The following is a 19515-nucleotide window of genomic DNA, read 5'->3' on the forward strand; positions in this document are numbered from 1 at the left end:
ATGCTGAGATAACACTACACATCTGTCAGATTGGCTAAAATGAAAGGAAAAGATAGTGATGAATGCTGGAGGGGATGTGGAGAAACTGGGACACTAATGCATTGTTGGTAGAGTTGTGAACGGATCTAGCCATTCTGGAGAGCAATTTGGAATTATGCTCAAAAAGTTACCAAACTGTGCATGCCCTTTGACCCAGCAGTGTTACTAATGGGCTTATATCCCAAAGAGATATTAAAGAAGGGAAAGGGACCTGTATGTGTCAAAATGTTTGTGACAGCCCTGTTTGTAGTGGCTAGAAACTGGAAATTGAATGGATGCCCATCAATTGGAGAATGGTTGGATAAATTGTGGTATATGAATGTTATGGAATATTATTGTCTTGTAAGAAATGACCAGCAGGATGAATACAGAGAGGCTTGGAGAGACCTACATGAACTGATGCTGAGTGAAATGAGCAGAACCAGGAAATTATACACTTCAACAATGATATTGTATGAGGATGTATTCTGATAGAAGTGGATATTTTCGACAAAGAGAAGATCCAGTTCAGTTCCAATTGATCAATGATGGACAGAATCAGCTACACCCAGAGAAGGAACACTGGGAAATGAATGTTGACTACTTGCATTTTTGTTTTTCTTCCCAGGTTATTTTTACCTTTCTGAATCCGATTTTTCTTGTGCGACAAGAGAACTGTACAGATCTGCACACATATATTATATCTAAGATATACTTTAACGTGTTTAATATGTATGAGACTGCCTGCCATCTAGGGGAGGGGGTGAAGGAAGGGAAGAGAAAAGCTGGAACAGAAGTGCGTGCAAGGGACAATGCTGTAAAAATTACCCACGCATATGTTCTGTCAATAAAAAGCTATAATTTAAAAAAACGTTTTTGTACAAACAAAACCAAAGCAGACAACATTAGAAAGGAAGCATAAAATGGGGGTGAGGGGGGGAGAATTTATATCTAAGGGTTCTAATAAAGGCCACATTTCTAAAATGTATAAAGAATTGACTCAAATGTATAAAAATGCAAGTCATTCTCCAATTTGATAGATGGTCAAAGGATATAAAGAATTTTCAGATGAAATTAAAATCACTTCTAGACACATGAAAAAATTCTCTAAATCATTATTGAACAAAGAAATGCAAATTAAGACAACTTTGAGGTACCACTACACATCTCTCAGATTGGTTAAGATGACAGGAAAAGATAATGATAAATATTGGAGGGGATATGGGAAAACTAGGACACATACATTGTTGGTGGAGTTGTGAACTGATCCAACCATTCTGGAGAACAATTTGGAACTATGCCCAAAGGGCTATCAAACTGTGCATACCCTTTGATTTAGCAGTGTCTCTACTGGGTCTGTATGCCAAAGAGATCATAAAAAATGGAAAGGAACCCACATGTGAAAAAATGTTTGTAGCAACTGGAAATTGAGTTTTCATCAGTTGAAGAATGACTGAATAAGTTATTGAATATTCTATGAAAGGATCAGCAGGATGATTTCAGAGAGGCCTGGAGAGACTGGCATGAACTGATCCTAAGTGAAGTGAGTAGAATCAGGAGAATATTGTACACAGCAACAGCAAGACTATACAATGATCAATTCTGATGCACATGGCTCTTTTCAACAGCTAGGTGATTCAGGCTAGTTCCAGTGGTCTTGTGATGAAGAAAGTCATCTGCACACATAGAGAGAGATCTGTGGGGACTGAGTGTGGATCACAACATAGTATTTTCACTTATTTTGTCATTGTTAGCTTGCATTTTTTTCTTTTTGATCTTTTCCTGTGCAACATGATAATTGAGGAAATATGTATAGAAGAATTGCACATGTTTAACATACAGTAGATTACTTGCTATCTAGGGGAGGGGTGGGAGGAAGGAAGGAAAAAAATTGGAGCACAAGGTTTTGCAAGGGTGAATGTTGAAAATTATGTATATGTTTTGAAAATAAAAAGGTTTAATAAAAAATTTAGTTGAAAGACATTTATTTACTAAATGCATAATAGGTTCCAGGTATTATGCTAAGGGCTTTTTAAATTTTATTTCATTTGAGTGTTACAACACTGAAAGACAGGTGCTATTATTCTCCTAATTTTACAGTTGAGGAAATTGAGGCAGACAAGTTGCCCAAGTTCTCACCGCTAAGTCAGATCTACGGTTCCAGATTTAGCGCTCTGTTCCGGGCCTCCATCTAGTTTATTAATCTCTTAGACAATCTCACTTCAGTTATTCCCTCCATTTCGCTTCACCCAGATACTCTCCACTGTTGTTCTTCCCAATTCTTGCATTTATTTATATGAACACATCTCTTACATCATATTTTTAAATAAAGTCCCTATCCCTCAAACTTTCTAAATAGGGGGCCAGTTCACTGTCCCTCAGACTGTTGGAGGGCCGGACTATAGGAAAAACAAAAACTTTGTTTTGTGGGCCTTTAAATAAAGAAACTTCATAGCCCTGAGTGAGGGGGATAAACGTCCTCAGCTGCCGCATCTGGCCCGCGGGCCGTAGTTTGAGGACCCTGCGCCAAATTCTATTAATTATGACTTCTATCAAACTAGGTCCTAATGAGATCAATGAGCATCCTCGCCATACTTGAGGCACTTGGGCAAAAACACCTGAGGCCCTGCATCTTATTAATGCCCAATGAATTCGATCCAGCGTTAAGAACGTAATCAGTCTTCCCTAACCCAATAGGCAGCCCCAGCAGTTAAAAAAACAAACCAACAACCAACCTGGTTCGACCACCGCCAATCCTGCTGGGTAATTTGGGAGTTCTATTGGGAAACCATAGTAACCGCTTTCGAAGCCCCGCCCCTTTCTCGGGCTCCCCACCCCAACCTCTCCCAGCGCGCGCTGTTTCGCACTGCAGCTGCGCAGGTGACGGCCAGGCACGCGGACCAATAGTCAGCCGCGCTCCTCCCCGAGAGGTTCAGGGAGGACCAATCCGAGAGGCGTTCTTGGCTTTACAAACTGGCGCCCTCTTGGAACCCCGCCCCCCTTCCCTGAAGAGCTCGAGTACCTCGGACTGGTAATTCAGGTGAGAAGACTGATTTTATCCCGAACCCTTATGAACGAACCATTCCCTCTCCCCCGTGCCATCTGAGAACGAGCCCTGGAAGAAGCCACTGTGGAAAATGGGGGCCGGCGGGGTGTCCGTTTTTTTGGCCGACCTGGAATGCCGTTTCTGTTTTTTCCCGGGGGAGTTTGAGCAGTCTGGGGAGGGGGCGGAGCCTGGTAAAATGGATAGCTGCGAATTTGTAGTTCTCCGGGCGCCTTTTTGAATTGTCTCAGGAAACTTTCTATTGGCTGGGGAAGTTGTCAATCAATAGCTTAGCGATCGGTGACGTGCCTCCGGCTGCCTGTGGGTGGCCACGAAATTCATAGGGTCTTAGACTCCCAAGTTAGAAAACTTGGGAATGAAAGGGAGCAAGAAGAACGCGTCTCTCAGATTTCTCTCCTGACCGCTCTGATTACATTTATTTACACCCGCCTGCAAGCTCGCTTTCTCCAGGAAAACAAGTCCTCTCTGCTTCTCCTCGTTTTCCAACAGTATGCACTTTCTTCTCGTATTAATTAAAAGGGCTCCAGTGGCATTTGCAGTAGAGAGCTGCTGAAACAGACCTTAAAATACAGTCACTCTTCTGTTCAAGAAGCATCCGTGGCTCCCTATTGTCTCTGAGATAAAACATCATTTTTCTGGGCACTTAGAGCCTTTCACAGTCTGACTTCAAACTGGTTTGCCAGACTGACCTCACATCTTTGACCCTCACACCTCTACATTCCAGACCGATCTACCTGCTGCTCCTTGTGTACAACATTCCACCCTCATCTCATCTTTGCATATTCTGCCTCCCTTCCATGACTGCTACCTCGAACAATCCCTTGTTTCTTTAAAAGCATATCTTAAGTACCACCTGCTGTATGATCTTCCAAATTCTCAGTAATCTCCTCATCCCCGATTTGTTTTCTTTCTTAATTTATTTATTTTTTTTAATTTAATAACTTTTTATTGACAGAACCCATGCCAGGGTAATTTTTTACAACATTATCCCTTGCACTCACTTCTGTTCCGATTTTTCCCTCCACCCCCTCCCCCAGATAGCAAGCAGTCCTTTACATGTTAAATAGGTTACAGTATATCCTAGATACAATATATGTGTGCAGAACCAAACAATTTCTTGTTGCACAGGGAGAATTGGTATAAATAACCACGGGAAGAAAAATTTGTTTTATTTTCCTTCGTACATTATATGTATTCCTGCAGTTATAAAATATACTTAGCTGCATCCATGTTTTCCTCCAGTAGAATGTAAACGCCAAGGTGACAAGGATTGCAGGCAGTTACCTTTGTAGTCCTAGCATCCTGCAGAGTGATGTATGTATAGCAAGCACTTAGTAAATGCCCACTGGATTGAAATGAAAGTTTTTAAACAAGAGAGTGACATATAGTCAAGCATCCCCAGGAAGTTTCTTTTGGCAGCTGTAGAGGATCCAAAGGCTGGAAGCCAAAAACATTACAAGGCTATCCAGGCCAGAGGTGTTGAAGGCCTCAAGTCGAGTGTATCTGTGCAAACTGAGAAAAGGAGGCTGAAAGTAAAGTTGTAAGGGATAACTGACAAGACCTGGTAACTTATGGGCAGTGCTGGAGAGGATGTCAAGGATGACCCAGAGAGTATAGATTTGGGTAAGATGATAGTCCATAAGAATAGGAAAGTTTTGAAAAGTGGCAGGTTTGAGACGGTTTAGTTTTAGACACATTGAGAATCTAAAGGACTTTTGGAATCCTTAAGGAGATATCTAGTAAAATTAGAACCAGATAAATAGATTTGGAAATCATCCACATAGAGATAATACTTGAAGCAGTGGGAGCTGTTAAGATTTGTGAGAGAACCTATATAGATTGGGAAGAGAAGAATTCAAAACAGTTCTCCAGCTAAGAAGAACTTCTTACCCAAGCTAAGGTTTCTGGAGATTGTGATGATCCAACAAAGGAAATTTTAAAAGAATGAACAGGAAAGAGAATCACCAGGAAAAAGTGGTGTCAGGGCAACCAAGAGAAAAGTGAGCATCCAGGAAGAGGAAATGACCAGAAGCTTCAAGAAGAATCAAGACTTAGAAAAGCTATTGCATATCACAGTACAAAGATCAGGGATGATCTAGGAGGAAATTTGTTTGAATGATAATGCCAGAAGTTAAAGTGTGATGATTTTAGAGGTGAATGAGCAAGTGGAAACAGCCAGTGTAGAGGCCTCTCTACTGGTGGAGCAAATAACCACCAATAACATGATCTTGTACATTCTTGAAATACAGATTACTTCAATCTAATGGGGCCTACCAAAATCTGAGAATGGGCTCAATGACAAGGTTATTTTAAGGATAACAGAGTTAAATTTAGAAAGTTTGATTTTACCCGGTAACATATTTGAGAAGGGTCAAACCCAAAAGCAAAACAATAGAATTTGGTAATATAATACTAGTCTACATGGGCAGAGTGCTGTGCTAAACTCCAAAAGAGATTTAGCATTTAGATGGGACACAGTGCCTATCTCTAAGGAATTTGCTGTCTAGGAGATGACATCAACAAAGTTGCCTTGTAATACATGGTTTGACATGATGTATGAGTTAGAGCATCACAAAACTAATGGCCAAAGGAACACATCCTGGGATAGGTTGCATTTGAGACACACTATAAAGAATAAATTAAATTCTATCCAGTGTGAAAAATGAAAGGGAGTGGGGGCAGCAACTCTAGGTCCAAGGAAAAGAATGAGGCAGGAAACCTCATTCCTTGTTGGGTTTGGGTGTGGTGAGCAGAAACCTGAGAATTATCCAGCTTGGCTAGCACCTTGAGTGTGCAGAGAGGAGTAATAAGAGATTCAGCAGGAAAGCTCAGGCAGTGCCAGGTTGTGGAGGTGCTAGAATGCCAGCAGAGTCTCTCAAGCTTGAGTAGGAGTATCATGGCCAGATCTGTGGGTGTGAAAGATTACTCTGGTTGCAGTGTGAACTGGAGGGAGGACATGAAAAGTAGGAAGACCTGGAAGGATGTTATTGCACGAGCCAAGGAGCCTGGGAGTAAGGCTTGTATTAATATGTCTGTGGTGGGAACAGCTAGGATTGGATAAGGATGATGTCAGAGACTGCCAAGCCCCACAGACTGGTATGACATGTGAGGGAATAATTGTGGAAGCCTGGGTGCCCACTGACAGAAATTGTCAAATCAGAAGGAAAACAGATTTATGCGGAATGATCAAGAATTTCATTTTAGACATTCATTCAGGGTAGGTGAGAGTTTAATAGCCAAATAAACTCCTCTTAACCTGGGTGTGTGATTTTTTGTTTTGTTTTGTTTTTGAATTATAACTATTTCAATATAATGTGTTTCCTTTGTAATGTATGTATCCTGTTTAAATATGATTCATTTACTTTGTAATTCTATGTATTTTATTTTGTGAATTTAAAACTTTTTTTTTTGAAAAGTCCATAAACATCATCAGACCATCAAAGAGACCTGTAGCACCAAAAATGGTTAAGATTCCCCTGATCTGGAACCTAGAAGATCAGAGTAAGAATCACTAAGAGAAGGGACGTAGCTAATGTGATAGAAATGAGTGACATTGCTGAAGAAGAGAGCAGAGAGAGACTGGGAAGGGGCTGAATGCTATAAAGAGGGTAAGAAGGGTAAGGCTAGGGGTGGGGAGGTCATTGCATTAACTAAATGCAATGCAATGAAAATGGGACCAGTGCTTAATAAATCCCAGTTGGCACAAGGACTCCTTTTAGTTAAGAAGCACTGGAAAAACTTGATCATAGGCCTAATTCACCAGAAATTAGGATTAGCCCAATATCTTATACCATTTGAACATAATATGCTCAAATGCATATTCAACATCAATATAAGAGATCACGAGACTTTATTTAAAATTATCAGAACAATTTCTTTTCACAACTAAGGGGAGAATTTATAGCTAAATAAGTGATGGAGAGAATTGTAAGATAGCTACAATTACATGAAATTTTTAAAAGCTTTTGCACAAATAAAATCAATGCAACTAAGATAAGAATGGAAACTAGGGGGAAAATAATTTGTATTACCTCTATCTAGTGGAGGAGGGGCAGCTAAGTAGTACAGTAGATAGAATGCTGGTCCTGGAGTCAGGAGGACCTGAGTTCAAATCTAGCTTGACTCACCATCTGTGCAAGTGTGAACAAGTCACTCAATCCTGTCTGCCTCAGTTTCCTCATCTGTAAAATGGGCAGAGAAGGAGATAGCAAACCACTCTAGTGTCTCTGCCAGGAAAATCCCCATTGGGGTTACGGAAAATTGTACATGACTGGAAAATGACTTACCAACAAAATAAGGATATGGAACAAAACACAAATATATTATACCAAGAACCACTCCCTGGGGGTATAAGCTGTCAGGATAGGAACAAACAATTCTCAAAGAAAATTCATACTTTGAGAGATTGATAATTATCACTGTGAGAAAGGTACAAATCAAAACAACTCCAGAGTTTTACTTCCTACCCAAACTGATGAAGACAGCTATCAATTAGGGTGAACAGAATCACCTTAACGACAGGGACTGTTTAATTTAATTTTTTGTATCCCTAGCATAGAGGAGGGAAGATGACATAGCTCACAGTTATTCAATATGCAATCCATATTGAATCTCCAGAATCTTTGCTTAGAAAACCCTAAATGGAGTCACAAAGAGTAGGACATACTGAAACAGCTGAACAACAAAAATTCCTTTGGCGTTACTATGTGCAAAGCACTGCTACATGGAAAGACTACATAGACAAAAACCAAAATAGTTCTTTGCCTTCAGGGGGTTTACATTTTCTGTCCAGTGGCCTAAGTGGTCTTAGAGAGTGCTAAAAGGCTGGATCATCTGCTGGAAGAGGAGAACATATCTATATCTGCAGAGTACCTACACTGATGAAATTGCAATTTTTTTCAGTTCCCATTAGACAAATAGTGGAGAAATTAAAATAATATACCCAAGGCTTTATCCTGGCCATTCTTTTCATTTCTTCCTCCTATTCTTTTCATTTTTCCTCCTATTCCTCTCTCCCTCCATTTCTATAGTCTGTCTATCTGTCTCTCTCCCTCTCTTCTCCTTCTTTCTCTACTCTTTCTTCCTTCTTTTGTGGTCTCCTTAGTTCCTCATTCATCATTCACTTGTCAACTCTACACAGATGATTCCCAAGTCTATGTGTCTAGACTTCATGTCTTCCAAGTTCCATTCCAGAATTGCTACTTTCCTGCTAGTTCCCTCAACAGTATGTCTCATGAGCATCGCAAACTCGCCATCTCTGATATAGAATCCATTATCTTTTTTTCATTTTTAATAGCTTTTTATGTTTCCAAATACATGCAAAGATATTCAACATTCACCTTTGCAAAACCTCACAGTTCCAAATTTTTCTCCCTCCCTCCCCTGTCCCTTAGATAGCAAGTAATCCAATGCATGTTAAACATGTGCAATTCTTCTAAACATATTTACACATTCATGTTATACCAAAAAAATCAGATCAAAAGGGAAAAAAAATTTAAAAACCAAGCAAATAAAAACAATAACAAAAAAGTTGAAAATGCTTTGATCCATAATAAATCTTCATAGTTCTTTCTCTGGATATGGATAAGCCCCTTATCTTTCCCACAAAACCTGTCCTGCTTCCCATTGCCCATGTCTATAATCTAGGTATCTTCTTCAACTCCTTTGCCAACTTCTGTGATTTCACTACCACAGCATCTTTCCCATCTATAATTATCTCTCTGCCATATGATAACAATCTAAACAGTGGCTACTTGATTCCATTCTTTTTCCCTTCTCACTTCATCTTTCACATTGCTGCCAAATTGTTCTTGAAGCACAGATGTGACTATGTTATGCATCAGCTTTAAAGCTTCAGTGGCTTCCTATTGCCTCCAGGATTAAATTCAAATTCCATTGATATTTAAAGTCCTAAGAATCTTGCTTCAGTCTTCATATTGATTTTTTTTTTTTTTACATTAGACCTTCTCACACAATCTTCTTTTCAGTCAAAGTAGCCTGCCTGCTATACCCTGTATATGACATTTGGACTCCCACTTCCAAACCGCTATTCCTGAAATGCCCTCCCTCCTTACCCAGTCTGCCTCTTGGCATCCTAATCTCTTTGCAAGGCTTAGCATCTCCTACATAAATCCTCTCCAGATTCCCTAATTATTAGTAGTATTCCCTTCCCCTGAAATTTGTATTTCGTTGTCTATGTAAATGCTGTGTCCTCCAATTGTCTGTAAGCTTTTTGAGTTCAGAGAGCATTTTCGTTTGTCTTTGTACCCATAACATTCAGCATAGTGTGTGGTACAGCAGCAGACCCTTAATGAATATATTATTGGGGTGGAGAATCTGGTACCATGAGTTCTTAGATTGAGAACCCACAGACATGATTGCTGACTTTTTTGACTCTTCCTTTTCCCTCTTAGTGCTTCTCACTCCACACTTCTGTCATAAGGTGTGCCAGCTTTCTCAGAAGACCATGCAGAGAGCCTCACGCCTCAAGCGGGAGCTGCACCTGTTAGCCACAGAGCCACCCCCGGGCATTACCTGCTGGCAGAACGCAAATCAAATGGATGATCTCCGAGCTCGTAAGTATGCCCACCCATCTTGGAGAGACCAGGGCTGAATTTCAGCCTTAAAACTCTTAATTAAACTTTAGGAAGATTCTCCAAATGATAAATAGTCAAAGGATATGAACAAACAATTTTCAGATAAAGAAATTAAAACCATTTCTAGTCATATGAAAAAATGCTCTAAATCACTATTGATCAGAGAAATGCAAATTAAGACAACTCTGAGATAGCACTACACACCTCTTAGATTGGTTAAGATGACAAAAAAAGATAATGAATGTTGGAGGGGATGTGGGAAAACTGGGACACTGATGTTGTGGTGGAGTTGTGAAATGATCCAACCATTCTGGAGAGCAATTTGGAACTATGCTAAAAAAGTTATCAAACTGTGCATATCCTTTGATCCAGGAGCGTTTCTGCTGGGCTTATACCCCAAAGAGATCTTAAAGAAGAGAAAGAGACCTGTATGTGCAAAAATATTTGTAGTAGGTCTTTTTGTAGTGGTGAGGAACTGGAAACTGAGTGAATGCCCATCAGTTGGAGAATGGCTAAATCAGTTATAGTGTATGAATGTTATGAAACATTATTGTTCTATATAAGAAATGATCAGCAGGATGATTTCAAAAAGACCTGGAGAGATTTACATGAACTGATGCTAAGTAGAGACAAGAGAACATTGTACACAGCAAAAGCAAGATTATACGATGATCAATTCTGATGGACATGGCTCTTTTAAATAATGAGATGATTCAGATCAATTCCAATGACCTTGTGATGATGAGAGCCATCTGCACCCAGAGAAAGGATTGTGGGGACTAAGTGTGGATCACAATGTAGCATTTTCACTCTTTTTGTTGTTTGAATGCATTTTGTTTTCTTTCTTTCTTTTTTTTTTAATCTGATTTTTCTTGTGCAACATAATAATGTGGAATTATACTTATAGAAGAATTGTGCATACATATACACAAAAGAAGAATTTCATAAGAGGCAGCTAATTAGTGCAGTGGATGGAGTACCAGCCCTGAAGTTAAGAGGACTTGAGTTCAAATCTGGCTTCAGACATTTAACACTTCCTAGCTGTGTGACACTGGGCAAGTCACTTAACCCTAATTGCCTCAGCCAAAAAAAATAAAGAAGAAGAAGAAGAACTGTACATGTTTAACATATTGGATTACTTGTCAAGGGGAGGGGGCAGAGGGAAGGAAGGGAAAAAAAATTTTGGAACACCAGGTTTTGCAAAGGGTGAATGTTGAAAACTCTGTATTTTGAAAATAAAAAGCAAAAAAAAAAAAAGAAAAGAAAAGAAAACCTAAAAAACAAACTTTAGGAAAAATGAATGAGAATTGGAATAAAAATGTTTTGCTGTTTTATTAGAATGTTCTAAAAATGTCAAGGCAGTTGTTTGTATCTAACTGTGAACAAGTAAAACTGTATTGTTTTGCACTTAAAAGAAACAGTATGCATCTTATTCTCCCTCTAGCCTAAGGGTTTGTTTTTATAAAAGGATGCTCTATTCCCTCCTAGTTTTTCAGGTGTGAAAACAGCAACTTTTGCCTATTTCTCTTTGTGAATGGGAAATTAACAAGGACAGTTGGCCATCAGTTTTGTGGCACAAATTAATTGAGAGGCTGCTTAGTATAGCAGATAGATCACTGAACTTGGAGTCAGAAAAAGGAGGCTTAAATCCTCATTCATTTACTATATTTGATCACTTTTCTTTCTTGTGCCTTAGTTTCCCTATCTATAAATAAAGGACTCTGAAATCCCTTTCATCTCCAAATCTGTGAACCTATAAATCTTTTAATACCCCTTCTAAAAAAAACTTGTGAGTATAGTATGACCATATTGGATGGCAAGAGGGCTTTGAAGAAGGGGCTGGTGTTAAAACCTTGGGAAGAGAATTGTAGGCCCAGACCTAGTTTCTTACTCTTGAGACTTTAGAACTATGATGTTGAGTGGCATTATAGCAATATAACTCATCTCCTTCCCCCCCCCCCCTTTTTTTTTTCTTTTTAAGAGATTTTGGGTGGGACCAACACACCCTATGAAAAGGGTATTTTCAAGCTGGAAGTCTCCATTCCTGAGAGGTCAGTGAAAATCTGATTCGACACCTGCAGGGTAAGGAGCCCTTTTGGGAGGCAGCGAGTTGTAGAGAACAGGGCATTTGACTGGGAGCCAGGATAACTGAATTCTAGCTTCTGCCTTACTACTAATTCTCTGTATGGCTTCAGAAAGTCTTAATTTCTCTGTGTATCATTTCTCCCTCTGTAAAATGAGATTAGAACAGATCATCTCTAAGCCTCCCAAGTGCCTAAACAGTGATAGTTGTGGCCCTTGCATTTAGAATGAAAAGCTCCGTGTGTGTGTGTGTGTGTGTGTGTGTGTGTGTAGGGAGGTGGAGTTCAGAGTGTCTGAATAGTTATTCTAGATCTCATCAAGTTAGACCTTGCACATCCTTACTGACATCCTGAGAAGAAGAGATTCTCCACATGATAAGTCATTAGTGAAACTGTAGACTAAGCAGCAATCAAAGATATGTGTTGATTCCATTTGGAAGATATTTTCCAAAAATCTGTATGGGCCAGAATTGAATACTGATTCTTCTAGAGATCCATTTTTACCTATGCTAATTTGGGCAAAAGTCTTTTTATCTCTGCAGAATTCAGCACATCTATAAAACTGAGAGAATTGGACTGTATGATCTCAAAGGGCTCTTCTAAAGCCCAAAGTCCTCTCATTTTGGAAAGATGTTAATGTAAAAATTGTGGATGATGCCATAAATGTAGGAGCAGCAGCAAGGAACTGAACTTTTTATCCCATACTTTCAAAGGTACCCTTTTGAACCTCCAAAGATACGCTTTTTGACTCCCATCTATCATCCTAACATTGACTCTGCAGGGAGGATCTGCCTGGATGTCCTCAAATTACCACCAAAAGTAAGTGAGGAGCTTATAGGAGGCACCTACTTTTGTTATCAGGTATCTTGTAGTAGAAATGAGCTTTCCTTCTTTTTTTTTTTTTTTCTTTTTAAGAGATTTTGGGTGGGACCAACACACCCTATGAAAAGGGTATTTTCAAGCTGGAAGTCTCCATTCCTGAGAGGTCAGTGAAAATCTGATTCGACACCTGCAGGGTAAGGAGCCCTTTTGGGAGGCAGCGAGTTGTAGAGAACAGGGCATTTGACTGGGAGCCAGGATAACTGAATTCTAGCTTCTGCCTTACTACTAATTCTCTGTATGGCTTCAGAAAGTCTTAATTTCTCTGTGTATCATTTCTCCCTCTGTAAAATGAGATTAGAACAGATCATCTCTAAGCCTCCCAAGTGCCTAAACAGTGATAGTTGTGGCCCTTGCATTTAGAATGAAAAGCTCCGTGTGTGTGTGTGTGTGTGTGTGTGTGTGTGTAGGGAGGTGGAGTTCAGAGTGTCTGAATAGTTATTCTAGATCTCATCAAGTTAGACCTTGCACATCCTTACTGACATCCTGAGAAGAAGAGATTCTCCACATGATAAGTCATTAGTGAAACTGTAGACTAAGCAGCAATCAAAGATATGTGTTGATTCCATTTGGAAGATATTTTCCAAAAATCTGTATGGGCCAGAATTGAATACTGATTCTTCTAGAGATCCATTTTTACCTATGCTAATTTGGGCAAAAGTCTTTTTATCTCTGCAGAATTCAGCACATCTATAAAACTGAGAGAATTGGACTGTATGATCTCAAAGGGCTCTTCTAAAGCCCAAAGTCCTCTCATTTTGGAAAGATGTTAATGTAAAAATTGTGGATGATGCCATAAATGTAGGAGCAGCAGCAAGGAACTGAACTTTTTATCCCATACTTTCAAAGGTACCCTTTTGAACCTCCAAAGATACGCTTTTTGACTCCCATCTATCATCCTAACATTGACTCTGCAGGGAGGATCTGCCTGGATGTCCTCAAATTACCACCAAAAGTAAGTGAGGAGCTTATAGGAGGCACCTACTTTTGTTATCAGGTATCTTGTAGTAGAAATGAGCTTTCCTTCTTTTTTTCTTTTTTTTTCTTTTTTGGCTTTGTTTTATTTTATTATAGCTTCTTATTGACAACATATGCATGAGTAATTTTTCTTTTTTTTTTTTAATAACTTTTTATTGATAGAACGCATGTCAGGGCAATTTTTTACAGCATTATCCCTTGCATTCACTTCTGTTCCGATTTTTCCCCTCCCTCCCTCCACCCCTTCCCCCAGATGGCAAGCAGTCCTTTACATGTTGAATGGGTTGCAGTATATCCTAGATACAATATATGTGTGCAGAACCGAACAGTTTTCTTGTTGCACAGGGAGAATTGAATTCAGAAGGTATAAATAACCGGGAAGAAAAACAAAAATGCAAGCAGTTTATATTCATTTCCCAGTGTTCTTTCTCTGGGTGTAGCTGCTTCTGTCCATCTTTGATCAATTAAGGCTCTCTTTATCGAAGAGATCCACTTCCATCAGAATACATCCTCAAACAGTATCGTTGTTGAGGTATATAATGATCTCCTGGTTCTGCTCATTTCACTCAGCATCAGTTCATGTAAGTCTCGCCAGTCCTCTCTGTATTCATCCTGCTGGTCATTCCTTACAGAACAATAATATTCCATAATATTCATATACCACAATTTATTCAGCCATTCTCCAATTGATGGGCATCCACTCAGTTTCCAGCTTCTAGCCACCACAAACAGGGCTGCCACAAACATTTTGGCACATACAGGTCCCTTTCCCTTCTTTAGTATCTCTTTGGGGTATAAGCCCAGTAGAAACATTGCTGGATCAAAGGGTATGCACAGTTTGATAGCTTTTTGAGCATAGTTCCAAATTGCTCTCCAGAATGGCTGGATGTGTTCACAATTCCACCAACAATGTATCAGTGTCCCTGTTTTCCCACATCCCCTCCAACATTCCGCATGGGTAATTTTTCAACATTGTCCCTTGTACTTACTTCTGTTTAACTTTTCCCTTCCTTCCCTCCACCCCCTCCCATAGATGGCAAGCAGTCTTATACATGTTAAATATGTTAAAGTATATCTTAGATACAATATATGTGTGCAGAACCATACAGTTCTCTTGTTGCACAAGAAAAATCGGATTCAGAAGGTAAAAATAACCTGGGAAGAAAAACAAAAATGCAAGTAGTCCCCATTCATTTCCCAATGTTCTTTCTTTGGGTGTATCTGGTTTTGTCCATCATTGATCAGTTGGAACTGAATGAGATCTTCTCTTTGTCAAAGATATCCAATTCCATCAGAATACATCCTCATACAGAATTGTTGTTGAAGTATATAATGATCTTCTGATTCTGCTAAAGAAATGAGCTTTCTTTTGCATCTTCATATAGGGTGCTTGGAGACCATCCCTGAATATTTCCACTGTATTGACCTCCATCCAGCTGCTCATGTCAGAGCCCAACCCTGATGATCCCCTCATGGCTGACATAGTAAGTGTCTCTCGTCTCTAATGCATCCACCCATATCCCGAAGCTGTAGGACCTGATTTCAGGACATTCCCTTTCATCATCCTCTTTGTTTTCTTCCTAGTCCTCAGAGTTTAAGTACAACAAACCAACTTTCCTCAAGAATGCCAGAGAATGGACTGAGAAGCATGCTCGTCCAAGGGAAGAGGTAATGCTCTCAGTGGCCACCTGCTCTGTTTCTGTCTACCATGGAGTTCTCTTCTGACAAGTGGAAATTGTGTTTATGAAGTATTTAGCTTTTCTCCCATTTTCTTAATGTTGCCCTCCCCAGAATAAGAGGGGAGAAAGGGCTCTTTACTCTAAGGGCCACAATGCTCATATTGGGTATCCCTTATACCCAATATACAACAAGAGAGCCCCTTTGTGGGCCAAGGGGAATTACTCATTAAACTAGCCCCTAGCCCAGGGGGGAGAATGAGGTTTGATAAAATCATTGTTTGAAAGCTGGAAAGAGCTTTAGAGGCCATCCAGCTCCCTCTTTTATGAGGGAGGAAATTGAAACAGAGTATAAGTCTCTGAAGCAGGATTTATCTCCAGTTCTTCTTGCTTCCAAACTCCAGGCTTTATCCACTTTGTCCCCTAGCTGGTGTAGGAGGAATGTGTAATCATAGTGCCTTAGGACTCAGGTATGTGGAAGGGGATAGGATTAGGGTGTCAGAGAAAAGGGAGCACCCCCTCCCAGAAAGGGGGGTTGGGCTTCCTCAATGGGAGTTGTCCCATGGAGTACTCATCCCAGAGCCCTCCTACAGTAACCCCATGGCCTTTTCTCTCTCAGTCTTTTGACTAATCGTGAACTGTGTGAACCATGGCTTTATCCTTCCTTTGCCCAGCTGGTACCTGCCAGCCACACTCGTGGACGACACTAGAGGGCAGGCCGTCTCTGCTTCCAGAAGGCTTTGGTGGGCTGGGGTAAAGAAACTTTTCTTCCAGTGTCCCTGACACCAGAGGGGGAGTACAGGGACTGTTTTGGTCTTGGATGATGACTTCTTTGAAGATATTCTGTCTGAGAACTTAACCAAGAGCCCTTTTATAAAAGAAGAGAGAAGTAAACCTCTAAGTTCACCCCTTTGGTTTCAATTAGCTTCAAGATTTTGTCACTACATCAAAATTCAAATTGCTGCACTCCAAGACCCTTCAGAATAAAAGTTCATGACAGCCTCTCTTTTATAGCTTGTTGTAAGGGAAGTACACCATAAAGCACGACATAAATTTGGGCTGCTGGAGTTTTCTATTACAGGGGTTTGGGGGCATGAACGAATGAATGAAAAAAGCCCTTTTTCTGTGTCAAGCTCTGTGCTAAACACTGGGGATGGAGACGGAAGGAAATAGTCTCTGTTTCCAGAGTTTTCACACTAATTGAGCAAGACAGCCATAAAGGAAAGTTCATTTGCAAGGAGGATGACAAAGCTCATAACTCCTTTGATTCCATTCGTAGATCAGGGCTCCAGAATCTTCAGGGCAGAGAGGCTGGGCAAGTGGTAAAGCCTGATAATCCTCCATCTCACTGGAAGGTTTTGCAATGGTAGCTCCCATCTTCCCCAAGTGGTGTATAAAGAAGGGGTCTTGTGCACTTAGTTCTGCCTGCACTGGGCTTGGGTGGTCTTAAAGGGAAAGGTAAGGCAAGGACAGCACCCCTCCTGTTAAGAATAGGTGAAAGGAAAGCAAGAGGAGCAAGGTACGCCAAGCCATGCTGCTCTGTTCTTTGTTTAGCCTCCTGTCGCTGCTCATTCCTCTTCTATTTGCCTTTTCTGTGCTTTTTCTCAGTCAAAAGAGAATGAGGAGGTGGAAAATCTACCAGAACCCAGTAACCCCAGAGTTTCAGAAGTGCCACCGAAAAGAAAAGGCTCCAAGCTGGGGGGACCAGAGAAGAGACTTTGTTCTGATGTTTAAGGAGCCCATCCTGAGCTATTGCAGCTAAGAGCATTCCGCTTCTGTCAAGGGCATTGATTGTGTCTCATCTTTTTGAATGTTTTTCTTGATCTTTAATGAGAGTTGGAATGGTTTTTCTCTTACAAAACAGGCCTTGTATATTTATGTACACTGCAGTAGACTAATTCTCTGAATGTAATTTGTTGTATTTATCTTGTACATATGTATTTTGAAACCTTTAACCTGAAAAATAAATAATCATTTAACATTGGGCCTGTGTTTATTCTGTGTGTGTTTTGGGGAGTGAGCTGGTAGAAGAGATGTAATCAGAATGTTAAATTAGTTTGTATTGTTGCCATTGATTCCTATTTTGTTCTTTTCCCACTGTTATCACGGAAACTCTGAATAGGTATAGAATTGCTGTTGCAAATAGTTGTTATCACTGGGTTTTCAGAAATTCGACATTATGTGGGAGTTGTGATACTAGAACAACTTTCTTCCTTATTTGCTCCTCAGCCTCTCAGTCATTTTTGCATAACTAGTAATGTTCAGCTCCGTGGCACAATGAATAGAGTGCTGGGCATATTTAGGAAGACCCGGCTTCCTGAGTACAGATCTGGACTCAGACATTCACTAGTTGTGTGACTCTGGGCAAGTCACCTCACCCAGGTGCCTCAGTTTTCTCATCTGTCAAATGAGCTGGAGAAGGATATGGGGAACCATTTCAATATCTCTGCCAAGAAAACCCCAAATAAGGCCATGAAGACACAACAACAAAGGTAATAAATTAAAAATACTTCAAAACAGTTATGTTGTTGCCCCATAAGATCAATCAGAACAAACTATCATGGAATCAGTTGAAATTATTTATTGCAGGATTTACTAAATGGACTAAAATTTTTTTCCCTCCCACCTAAATAATTGATTCCTTGTTTTGGACTGGAATTAACTAGAGCAATGATATTGAATTCAGTACTAAGAATCCTCTTGGTACATGTTGACTTCCAAAAATCACATTAACATTATGTTCTGTCACATTTTTTTATTTATTTTAAAAATTTTCCAATTATATTTTAATCTGATTAGCAAGGGAGTATTGCTGGCTAACATGTGGCCTCAATCCTCTCAACCTAAAATATAAGTATATAAATGTAGGCAATAGTTTACTGAGGACTTTTGAAAGAAATGTTAGAGAAAAATTTTTTTTAATTTAATACATTATTAGCATTTATTTTAAAATTTTGAATTTTATATTCTCCCCCTTTCATCCCTCCTCCACCCATTGAAAAGGCAAGAAATATGATACCAATTATACATGTGAAATCATGCAAAACATTTCCATGTTAGCCATGATGCAAAAAAAAAGAAAAAATTATGCTTTAATCTGCATTCAAATTTCACCAGTTCTCTTTCTAGAGGAGGATAGCATCTTTTTTTTTTTCTTTTTTAATCAAGAATCCTTCCAACCTGTCTTAGATCGTTTATTTATCAAAATAGCTAAACCATTTGCAGTCGGTCATCATACTATATTGTTATTGCGTATAATGTTTTTCTGGTTCTACTTCAGTCTGCACCATTTCATACAAGTCTTCCCAGGTTTTTCTGGAACCGCCTTGCTCATCATTTCTTATGCTTAGTATTCCATCACAGTCATAGATTATAAATTGTTCAGTCATTCCACAATTGATGGGGGTCCCCACCAATTTAAATTCTCTATTTCTGTTTTTCTGCTTTCTTGATGTAAATTTGCTGACAAAGAAATGGATTCAGGAAATATTCAGATGATTAATAATAGAGGATTTGCAAAGTACTTTTCAAATATATCATTTGATCTTCACGATAATCTTTGGAGATAAGTAGTATTTTTATTTTACAAATTTAGAAACCAAGGTACCAAGTTAAGTGATTCATCTAGGGTTAACAGCTAGTAAGAGATGCTGGATGGACTCAATTTTTCCAGCACTTACCAACTGAGTCAATTAGCTTAATGTCTCAAAGGAATAAGAACACACACACACACATACTTTGACAAAGTAAGAGCAGAAGATGAGAAAGTACACATCTGCTTGGGAAGGGCACATAATGTCATGCTTTTTCAATGTATTGGTTAATTTTGTTGGTTTTTTTCCCTCTTGTTACAAAGGATGACTCTGGGAGGGAGGAATGGAAAAGTGAATGATATAAAATAAAAAATTAACATTAAAATTTATTCTAAAACAAACAAAAATAATAGGGACTTATTTCCTTGCTCTTCCATTTTTGGCCAGAGGAGTGGATTGGAATAAGGGTAGGAAAGTGAGAAAAGTAAGGGTTAACCCTCTCTCCAAGCCCTACTGTACCTTCCATTCCTGCCCTGAGACAAACCTTCCAAACGAAGCCTGGAGCTGTCCATCCAGCACCTCTCAGGGGACCCTTTCTAGTCTCTAATAATGAAGACACCTCCTAGTTCTCATACCTGGGGTGGGAATGGGAGATACAGTAAGGGAGGGAATAACCATAGGAAGGCTCCA

The 19515-nt window shown here is 39.6% G+C and overlaps 1 protein-coding gene across 4 annotated transcripts; it reads left to right on the forward strand.

The window, feature by feature from the left end:
* Positions 1-2922: 2922 nt before the first annotated feature.
* UBE2T (ubiquitin conjugating enzyme E2 T) lies at positions 2923-17269 on the forward strand. Of its 4 annotated transcripts, none has more exons than XM_051998645.1 (7): positions 2923-3058; positions 9525-9657; positions 11660-11729; positions 13488-13593; positions 15002-15100; positions 15201-15284; positions 16901-17269. In XM_051998645.1, exons 2-7 carry the CDS (start codon positions 9549-9551, stop codon positions 17024-17026), a joined length of 594 nt encoding a protein of 197 aa, XP_051854605.1. In that variant the 5' UTR covers positions 2923-3058; positions 9525-9548; the 3' UTR covers positions 17027-17269. The 4 variants fall into 4 exon arrangements, with proteins under 4 accessions (XP_051854605.1, XP_051854602.1, XP_051854604.1 ...); XM_051998642.1 differs by lacking the exon at positions 13488-13593 and adding an exon at positions 12473-12578 and having other exon boundaries at positions 2924-3058; positions 9496-9657; XM_051998644.1 differs by lacking the exon at positions 11660-11729 and adding an exon at positions 12675-12744 and having other exon boundaries at positions 2924-3058; positions 9496-9657.
* Positions 17270-19515: the final 2246 nt, after the last annotated feature.

The sequence above is a fragment of the Antechinus flavipes genome, chromosome 4 (assembly GCF_016432865.1).
Source record: "Antechinus flavipes isolate AdamAnt ecotype Samford, QLD, Australia chromosome 4, AdamAnt_v2, whole genome shotgun sequence".
In the NCBI taxonomy this organism is placed as follows: Eukaryota; Metazoa; Chordata; class Mammalia; order Dasyuromorphia; family Dasyuridae; genus Antechinus; species Antechinus flavipes.